Raw genomic sequence first — 10923 nt, 5'->3', positions numbered from 1 at the left:
GGATCAGCCCTGTATTTTTTAGGGAACTCAAAACTACCATTATTGATGCTACTAGAAGCTATCTCCTGAAACACAATATTCTGGTACTTGGATGGGGCCCCAGAGCTGGAGTGCAGCAGAGTCAAAGCGCAATGTGAAAAGGTGTTGCTCAAACCATCACCTTACTCTAAAATGTACAAATTTCCCATGTGGTTGCAAGCTTCTGGCTCCCAAAATCAATACAGCTTCTGTATACAATACTGTGGTGATATTATAAGAGTGGTTTATGGGAATGGGTTAGAACCTGAGAAACAATTAGCTACAATCAGTCTACTGAGATTTCAGTGTAAGCATTTATGTTAATTAGCTGGATAAGTTAGTGTTTGTTGTTTTCTTACCTTCTGAGCTATTTTAATCTATATAACTATTTGAGTTTTTCTTTCTTGTAGAGTTTTGTTTTAGTCTGTATTTTTTTTATGAAAAACAGAGGACAAACAGGCTGTAGCCTGGGAGAACTCCTGGATTCCAACTGGTGCTTAGACTGCTTTGTCAGCTGCAGCCACTGCTGCCCTGGGGTAGCCTGGCCTCAGTTGCCCCTGCTTTGGTGAAGTCCCACCTGGACTAATGCAATGTTGTCTATGTGAGACTGCCATGGAAGGTGCTTTTGGAAGAAAGCTCAGCTATAAATGTAATAAATATGTGATGTCTTTAAATGAGCAAGGGAGGAATGGAAGTCTCCGTCTCAGCCATCTGCTAAAGGGAAGTTGTCTTGCATATCACAAGGCACTTAAACACCATTTTGGTACCAGGGGAGCTTATGCATATATGGAGCAGCTGCACAGCAGCAATGCCTCCCAAGTACAGAAGCCTCTTGCTGCCCTCTTGTGTTAACTACACTGCACTTCGCCTTTGCCAAATCTGAGCCTCAGCAACTTCTGCACATTTTTTCCTTAGCGCTTGACAGACCAACATAATTTTGTTTATCCTAGTGCAACGTCCCAGAAAGCTTGTCCCGCTGGAACCTCTTGTTCGTTGCCTTAGTTTGACAAACACCAACGCTGAAGAAACAGCACCAGAGCAGTCCCTGGAATACTTGTACACTCAGGGATGTGGGTGGTGCTGTAGTCTAAGCCAATGAGCCTCTTGCGCTTGCCCATCAGAAGGTTGGCCATTCGAATCCCCACAACGGAGTGAGCTCCCGCTGCTCTGTCCCATCTCCTGCCAACCTAGCAGTTCAAAAGCACACCTGTGCAAGTAGATAAATAGGTACCGCTGTAACAGGAAGGTAAACAGCGTTTCCGTGCACTCTTCCGTGCACCCAACTGTCTTCTTCTACCTCCTTATCTTAACATTATTCTCAACAACAAAGCCCCAAGTGTGGTCGGTCACACATGACCCACTCACCAACAGGGAAATGACACAAGCAGAAGGAAATGGCACTGCCACACAAAACACTCAGTCATGGGATTTGTCTGTAACCTTTTTTGCAGCTGTGTGGTATAGAGCCTGCTCAAGTTTAAGTGTGCCTGTGAGGAATCTGCTGAAGAGGAATCAACTTTACTTCGAAGTTCAAAGCAAAATCGTGCACAGTTCTATTGTTGTGAAGCATTAATGCTGGTTTTAACATTAAAAATGTTAGTTTTATTTTGATACCTGTATAAATACACAATTAAATGGAGTCGTTTTTAAATTTGCTACTGTATTGGCAATGAAAACTTTATTTCCAAAAGTAAAGCAGCAAAAATACTGAATAAATAAATTGACAGATTGGTTTGTTTTGTCATCTCCATATAACTGACAGCCTTCATACAAATTAAAATATTGTAATGAATAGAATAAACCAATGGTCTTAAAAAAAGGCTAGGATATAAAAAAGTAACACTTTTTGACATAAAAAATACAGCACAGAACTAAAATAAATCTGAATACAGTTTTTTCTATTTACATGGATAATTAAGGCCCAATTAACATATGGCAAAGCACATTTGGAATTCATGTAAATTTGAGAGTTGGGGCAGGGGTGGTGATGAGAAAGTATTATTCATTCTACCACCCCATAAACGTACAATATTGCAGCTACAAGGTACAAACCATGTTACCAACCTAAACCTCCTCATATTACATATTAGAGACACAAAGGTTCTTTTGAAAGCTGCTGTTCTTAAGATTCATGTGAATGAGCAGACCCATGAACGATGAACATTTGTCTTCAGGTCTCATACATATGTAGGGCAATGGTCACACTTTGAGCCGGCCCCCTGAAATCAATGGACTTTAGTCATTTGCTTTTATTTCAATGGGTCTAACTCAAAATACAGCTAACAGTTTCACCCATAATCTCAAGCTTTATATTTGCAAATATTCTCAGACACGAGTGCCTCATACCAAGTGTCACCATCTCTTTAGAAATATAAATATTTATTCTCTGAAAACCTGTGTGCTCTTATTCACAAAGCAAAATGTCTATTTGAGGGCACGCTTTAACAAACATAATACTGACTGAGGTAATGCGAATCTTCCCAGAGGCCCTTTACAATGACCCTGAGATCAGTAAGATCAGCTGCTAAATTATGTCCCTAACACCCTTGGAAATATTTGTGGTTAATTTCAAGGCAAGGGTGCTGCTTCTTTGTTTTTTAAGTTGGGGGGTGAGCCTGGACCAAGTCTATTTGCACCCCTGGGCCAAACACAGGCTCCTGGACAGACGTCTCCAGGTCCCTCAGTTGCCAGCGCAGTGGCAAAGGGAGGACACCAGTTGCCCCCAAGGGACTTTGCCAGGGGTCACTTTCCAGGTGGGGCTTCCCACACACAGGTGAGGGGCCTGGCACTCATTCCCCTTCCCAAGGATTCCTCCACCCCCAATGCTGCCACAAATGCTGACTTAAACTCAAAAAATCTAGTTTGCTCTTGTATAGGACTTGACAAGAAATGCATATATGCTCAAGAAAAATTGGCTACCACACCACTCTGTTGATTTTGTGTCTCAGGCTTGACTATTTTTCTCCTTCCATGTTAATGCCAATTTGAGGACTCCAAACCACCCAGGGCTTAGTTGTTCTGACTAGTGAAACAGTAGATTAATGCAGTCTATTGTCTCATTTGTTGACAGGGGGGAAAGGAAAAATAGTCTCTTCTACGGACTTTTTTATTTTAAGAAAGATATTTTATATTTTCACAGGTTTATTTGAAGAGTAACATTTCTAGTGATAACCATGAAAATCAAACACATTTCTGTGTATTTTCATATATTTGTTTCAGTTTGAAATGCATCTTTATTTATTTTTAGAATATAGCAATGAATGAGGAGCATTCTTAAATGGAAATGGAAGCTTGATTTAAATTTTGGTCTGCTTATTAAATTAATCAAGCTATTGGTTTCTATAAACTATTTTATTTTTAAAGGACTTTAGAGATATACCCCTTAAATGTTCTGCTTTGTGAATAAATAGGTCTCTGCATACTGACTTCTGGACATTCCTTGCAGTAAGAAAGAACCCTGTCCTGCAATGAAGGGTCTGAATAGACTGTGTTGACCTAGGGGCATGATCCATATAAATCAGTCCCCTTAAATCCCAATGAAATGAATGAGATTTAAGCATTTAATTGTACGCTAAAGTCCCAATTCAATGAGATTCCAATTTCTGGAAACTTTAAGGCTAGCATTTGTCTTAAAAACGATCCCTGAACTTATGGGTAAATGAGTGCCAAACTGTCTGCAGGAGCAATCCTAGAATGTTGCCAAGAAAGTCAAAGAGCCCTTTATGAATCTGATGATACTAGTTGTTGTTCACGCAAACTGAAAAATAGGTGAGGTCTGGATTCTAGTATGTACCTTGTAATCTCTTGAAATACCCAGAAATAATTATGATCTTACAGTTCTGTTTCAATACATGAGTCAAATAATCATAGATCCAGTTATCAAAACAAAACTTGCCACGCACAAGGATTTTTATGCACTTATTCCTATTTCGCTTGCACATGCACTTTTCTTCTCTACACCTACCTCTATTGTTCTTGGTTTCATAAATGAATGAGTTCCCATTTTAAAAGAGGACAATTTCATTGGAGTCTTTTTTGCATTGTAACAAAGGAGCAGAAAAGTTTGGGGGGTTTTTTTTGCACTTTTACAGAACTTAAAAAAGGAATACTGTTTGGTTATTTAAGCAAGCCATTAGACTGGACCTGCACAATAGCTGATCTCTCTCTTCCCACCCACCTTGCTGGAAGCTGAACACCAGCTGTTGGCAAACACCATCATGTGGCTTGATAAATCTCTTAGTTTTGCTGCCTATCTGGTACTGCAGAAACAGGAGGGTTTTCAAACATCTGCCTGGCTCAGGGAGTCAAAAGTAGCACATGACAGCATTATACTGAGTTATTGTGTCTTTTTGGACGAGCAAGGCCTATGACGATACAAGAATGCTGTAAGTAGGGGGAAAATACTATAGTGGAAAAAATGCTAGACAAAAAAACCAAAACAGTGATAGACTCCTTTGGCATAACTAAAGATGTCTCATAGTGTTTTGTACTTAAGTGTATTTATTGTGGCAAAATATTTCAAATAAAAATGTAATTAAAAAATCTACCTAGAAGATCTTCACATACTGAACGCCTCCTCATGAAGTGAGGATTAAGTCCCATGGAATAAGTCATTGTAAAAATCCTGCAATGATTCCAACATAACATAATTTGCAACAGATAAAAAATATCAGAGGCTATTTTAAAGATTCTGCATCTTTCTCCCCTAACAACATTCTGTCATTGTGAATCACTGTAGTCTGTTTTCATTCTAAACTCATGCACGTGCAAATTCTCTCCCTCTTCTACACATAAACACCCTTTCAGGCTGCAAACACCCTTTGAGAATGGAATTACAAATTAAGCCTGGCACAGGGCTTCCACTGAAAAGGGCCCCCCTGTGTTGCATTCTCCCCTCTCCCCTGTAGCGTGCAAGATTCCTTATTCCAGGTTGTGACATTAAACTGAATGTGGGAATGGATGTGTAGACAGGGGGGTAAATTCACAACATGGTGACATCAGGGAATGACACATGTGATTCTACAAGCATGAGTGGAGATGGAGAGTAATGAATATGGAGGGCTGTTTAAGGCAGCAGTCTTGGGTTGGGCTTCATATGTAGTCCTGCTCTTAGGCAAGAAGTGTTCCTATGTCATGGCAACATTCACACGTCCACTGATCAAATGGAATAAATTAAACCCCCGTTTCTTGCACTACAACCAGCCATTTATGCTGCTAAGAAATAATACTTCTCTAAATGCGTCCAAAATAGCAATTAAAAAAGATAGGTATTTGCACTATAACTATTTTGCACCATTGCTGAAGTGCTCCTCCACAGTCCCTTTTGTTCTTCATTGTCATCAGTGCTTGGGGCAGGATTCCAAGTTTATTGTAGATCTGGTTTTGTAAAAAAAACAACACTCACAACAATGCTTGGCAGCTTCTGAAAGGAAGTTTTTCTCTCCCCACACATCTCTGGGAGAAGAGCTGCAAGAGGGAAGTGCATATGGCCCACAGTGCCTGTCTAGGTCCTTTCCAGCAGGGATATCGACTGCTATACATAAATGCCCTCTGGGTTAAAACCAGAGGACAGTGGATTCTGCAGGATCCGAAGATTGCTAGGAAGCTGTCTAGATGAACCAGGGCGCTTCAGGGATCCAGTCTGAAAAGTTGTTTCTGTGAGAGAAGAAGATATCTGTTAGCACAAAGGACAGATGAAAGACGTCTGCATCAGCTGCTCTCCATTGTGATCTTGCCTAACTTTCCATGGACTAGAATCCTCCAATGCTGACATATTCACGATGATGATAATTTTATTCTTTGTACTCTGCCCGTCTGACTGGGTTGCCCCACAAATGTACACACATGTGTGCAGAAAAGAAGGTGCTTCTTTTCTTCCCCCCCCCCCATGAAGGGGAGAAGGTGGTGTGTGATTTTGTATTTTTATTTCTATTCTTTTTGCTTAGGAAGGGAAAGTGGATGAGATAGGCTTATTTCGCAATTCCTACAACATACCCCTCTCAAGCTCTGTTTGGGAAGTCTCCAATTCAGTAGGTTCTGCTGGTAGCACAGTGACCTTTGTCCCTGTTTGCTGGATAAACTGCTGGAGGTTGACTTGCCGTAGCTCCTTTGTCAGCTGCTCTAGTTCTTGTTCTCTTTCCTAAAAAAAAGATGTAAACAAGCTTATTCACACATACCCAGAAACCAGGAGGGTATGGTTTCACTTTAAAACAGAAAAAAACCATGGGTGGTGTTAAAGATTTGCAATTTCTGTTTTCGAGATCCTTATTTGGAATTTGCCATTTCCTCACAAAACAATTACGATGAACTTTATACCGTATGTGCACATACTTCACCACAGCCCAGCACTCAAGGACCCTCAAGTCTTCTTTAGTGATAATCAAATGGTTCTTTCAGAAACTTCATGTGTATAATGTAAATGCCAACTCATGCACTGACATTCTGCCCTTACCTTGCCCTGGAAGCCACATTAAGGTATTTTTAAGATTCCACGTCTGTGAGTTATGGAAGCATTAGCTTGCACACACAGAGAGGGACTGAAGGGAATGTGCAGCTCATTAAGAGAAGGGAGCACATTATGCATCAAGAGGTGAAGTAGAATTTGGTTCATCATATTGCCTCAGATTTAACCCAAATCTATCAAAGCAGTCAAATTCCATCACCTGAAAAGATTATGGAAAAACTGAAGAAATGGAGAAAATGTACATAGTGAAAATGGTTCCAAAGCTGATGTGCTGACGATTCTTAAGGTTATAGTATCTGTATTGCAATAGGGGCAGCTGTTTCCTTCTCCAGTGGTAATGCTACCTATAGCACTATGAAGACTAAGATTGTGCCATTTACCTATTGATCTACTTGCACTTTGATGTGCTTTCGAACTGCTAGGTTGGCAGGAGCAGGGACGGAGCAACGGGAGCTCACCCTGTCACGGGGATTTGAACCGCCGACCTTCTGATCGGCAAGTCCTAGGCTCTGTGGTTTAACCCACAGCGCCACCCGCGTCCCAGTAGTGGCCAGTAGCCAGGTGCAAAATACGCCTGGCTAATTTAGAACAACACCCACCCACCCAGCTATCTCCTCAGTTGATGTAAGGGGTTGGTGCTGCCAAAACTAGCAGAGATAAAGCTCCAGGCACACAGCCATGTTCTGCTTTGAAGATTTATTTACAAAGTTCAAACGGTTACAAGAGCTTCAAAGGCAGGTCCGTGCCTGTCTCAATCAGATGCCTTGAATGGCGTTCTTTTGCTCCTCCTCCCCCAGCAGGCTCTGGCTCCGAGTCAGATGAGAGGCTGCTAATTAGCTCTTTCGGCTCTCTAGCCCTTTGCATTTCCCTGACAGCTGATCACCAGGGAGGGGGTGGTTTGCATTTCTGCCCACCACAGCTCAGGGTGTACTTTGATTTTCTCTCTCTTTGCTGCTATCAAAAGCGGGGTCCTTGCCATGAAACATACACTGAGGGGAGGGGGCTGGATTAGGCCCCTTAACTGGGAGTAAGCCAGTAGGGTTTATGATGCCATGCCATCCTCTCCAGAAGTCAAACATTTACTGGCCAGAAATATGATGTAACATGTGATACAGTATTTCCTCCACTGGGGTGGGGGGAGAAAGAAATGTGTGAAATCAGTACACATCTATGATATGCACTCCATGCATTGAGTTCCCTGCTGCATCATGTGTGGAATACAATGTCACCCCCCACACTTAGAACATCTGCAGGATTCTTACTCGTGTATTTGATCCAGACTATAATCCTTTCCACCAACATTTTAAAATCTTGTCTCTAGAATGATGGGATCTTGAAACATAAAACAGAATTAAATGGAATTCGCAGGATTTTAGCAAAGCTTAGAACATACACAAGAGATCTTTCATGTCATATAAGAAATGTTGGATTTATTTGTTCTAACTATATAACCTTGGGTAGCATCTTGACATTTTCAGCAATTCTGTTTCCATGTAAGAATGCAGTATTTATGAAAGATATGAGATATGGCTGCCAAATCCATACAAATATTTCTAAATCATTTTTCATCAGCAGCAGAAATATCACTAGGTTTAATTTTATGGACTCCCAGGACTCCCAAGAGTTATTTGCTTGGTGGTAAAGGTAAAAACCCAAGCGACTAAGTAATTCACCCTCAAGAATGTGCACAGACTATTATGACCTCCCCACATACATCTTGGACCAATGGCTTGCTTGCCCCCCCCCATTTGTTTTTCTATGCCATTTTAAAATTATATGCAAGAGCTCTTGAGTGTGTCGAAGGTTACATTACATTACATTACAATTACCAGAGCTTAAACTCTTGCCACTTTTGCATTCTTCTGTCCCCACACAGGGAGAGGAACTGAAGCAAGGAAGTACAAAGTTATGTAGAAAAAATGATTGATATATCATGCCTGCTTCAGAGGGAACCATGGGATGAGGAGTGCGAGGCCCTCCAAATGTGGCTGGCCCACCATCAACTCTGACCATCCTCCAATAACATCTGCAGGGACAGGTTCCCCACAGCTGACCTACATAGTTTGTAATAAACCATTCACCTTTACTCAAACATTAGACACAGTCTACTATTCCGTATATGACATGGTTGAAATCATGTCACATTGAATAGTTTAGCCGACATCAAGAATTAAACCTGGTCCACGTGAGATGGACCCACTCACCTGTAACCGCTTGGTGGCTTGGCCCAGAGACCTTTCAACAGCTTTAATGCCGTTTTCCAGCCTGAGACTTTGCTGTCCCTGAATATCGATTTCACCCTTCACTTTTTCAATCTTCTCTTTGACTTCTTCTTCGTTTACTTTTAACTCCTGCACTTCCCGGTGCAACGTTTCCGCCTCAAGGCCACTTTCCATGCTATGGATCTGGGCCACATATTCCTTCAGCTTGCTTTCACAGTCCAAAATCCTGTGCCTGATCTCCTGGAGCTGCTCCTTCAGTTGCTTCTCATTTTCTTGCTCGATCTGGAGTTCATTTTCCCAGAATTCCTCCTCTTCAATCTCTACCTCATTCCTTTTAATCTTCTGCTCCAGTTTGACAATTTCATCTTCCAGGCTGTAATTAAACTTGTGCTCCCAGTACTTGACTTCAGCATCATTTGAATCCAGCTGTTTCTCAATGGACTGCAGCTTCTCTGTCTGGAAATGAATCAGCTTCTTCAGCTCATCAACTGTTGCCTTGCAGTTGAGAACTTTCTGTTTGAACTCAGACTCTTTGCCTTTGCCAAAAATGTCCATTAATCCTTTTGCCCCTCCTGTGAAAGTCAACGATTTCCTTTTTGGCTCCCTCCTTTTTATCAACTTATCATTCTGAGGCCTTAACTTAGCCAGCGGAGGTAAGCTCTGGCGGTATAAAGTTCTTTCTGGTATCCGAGCAACACTGTCTGAAGTTGGCCTCTCGCTGAGAGATGGCCCAGTACGCCGCAATACTAACTGCACATCACTTGCATATTGCCCCCATTTGTTCAAGGAAATGATAGGATTCTCATGAGGTGCCAGATGTCTCTCTGTGTCTCTCCATTTTTCTATCAAGGTATACCTTCCTGTACGGCCTAGAAAAGAAAATACAATGATGTCTGAAACTTTGGGTAAAATATCTAGAACAGTCCAGTAGAGGGTGTCATTGCACAATGAGAGTCATAGGGCAGTCAGTAAACCAGTGTTTTTTTCCTAGAAAAATAGGCTGGTTCTCGCCATGAAGTTTTTACAGTAAGTGCCACACTTTTTAACAAAAAAGAGGTGCCAGTACTGCATACCATTGAGTACCCCCTGAAAAAAGGACTGAGTCAAACCATATTCAATGTAGGCGGAACCCACATAACCACATGGCGTTATATGTCAGGGATGTGTATACCTGTGAAGAGATCCAAGATTTAGAACCTCAAAGCCAAAGTGAGAGCATTTGGGTCAAAATTAAGGGAGAGAAGAATAACAGAGACCTCATTGTGGGAGTTTACTATAGATCCCCAAGCCAAACGGAGGACATAGATGATGCCTTCCTGGAACAGATGGCCAAGCATGCAAAAGGAAGGGAGATAGTAGTAATGGGGGACTTCAATTACCCGGATATTTGTTGGATGTCAAACTCAGCCAAGAGCATAAGGTCAAACAGATTCCTCACTGGCCTTGCAGACAACTTCATTGTCCAGAAAGTGGGAGAAGCAACAAGAGGAACAGCCATTTTAGTTCTGGTCCTAACCAATGTTGATGACCTGGTTAGTGGGGTAGAAGTGGAAGGATCATTAGGTGCGAGTGATCATGCTCTTCTGAAGTTTACTATACAGCGGAAAGGAGCAGCCAAGCATACTAGGACTCAATTTCTTGACTTTTAGAAAGCCGACTTCATAAAACTTAGGGAAATGCTGGGTGAGATCCCATGGACAGTAATACTAAAAGGAAAGGGAGTTCATGATGGCTGGGAGTTTGTTAAGAGGGAGATAGTAAAAGCACAACGCCAGGCAATACCAATGAGACGGAAACATGGAAGGTGCCTAAAGAAGCCAGGGTGGCGATCTAAAGAACTTTTAACTGAGTTAAGATTAAAAAAGGATGTGTACAAAAAATGGAAAAGGGGGGAAACCACCAAAGAGGAATTCAAACAAATAGCCAGCACATGTAGACACAAAGTCAGAAAAGCTAAAGCACAGAATGAACACAGGCTTGCTAGAGAGGTTAAAAGCAACCAAAAAGGCTTTTATGGGTATGTTCGTATCAAAAGGAAGAACAAAGAAACAGTGGGGTCACTCAGAGGAGAAGATGGTGAAATGCAAACAGGGGACACAGAAAGGGCTGAACTCCTCAATGCCTTCTTTGCCTCAGTCTTCTCCGATAAAGAAAACAATGCCCGACCTGAAGAATTTGAAGCAAATGATTCAGCAAAGGAAACACTGCCCAGAATAACTA

The 10923-nt window shown here is 41.7% G+C and overlaps 1 protein-coding gene across 4 annotated transcripts in view; it reads right to left on the bottom strand.

Annotated features, from left to right (window-relative positions):
- Positions 1–1661: 1661 nt before the first annotated feature.
- RASSF8 (Ras association domain family member 8) overlaps positions 1662–10923 on the bottom strand; it is a 111578-nt gene continuing 102316 nt past the window's right edge. For all 4 annotated transcript variants that reach the window (XM_081210743.1, XM_081210745.1, XM_081210744.1 and 1 more), the window contains 3 exons: positions 8686–9572; positions 6013–6157; positions 1662–5673 (listed from right to left, as the gene is read on the bottom strand). In XM_081210743.1, coding sequence (XP_081066869.1) covers positions 5552–5673; positions 6013–6157; positions 8686–9572 — 1154 coding nt within the window. In that variant the 3' untranslated portion in view covers positions 1662–5551. The remainder of the gene's footprint in view (positions 5674–6012; positions 6158–8685; positions 9573–10923) is intronic.

The sequence above is a fragment of the Podarcis bocagei genome (genome assembly GCF_964188305.1).
Source record: "Podarcis bocagei genome assembly, chromosome: 10".
NCBI lineage: Eukaryota > Metazoa > Chordata > Lepidosauria > Squamata > Lacertidae > Podarcis > Podarcis bocagei.
Note: the sequence above shows the minus strand (reverse complement) of the source record. Positions and strands in the feature narration are given on the sequence as shown.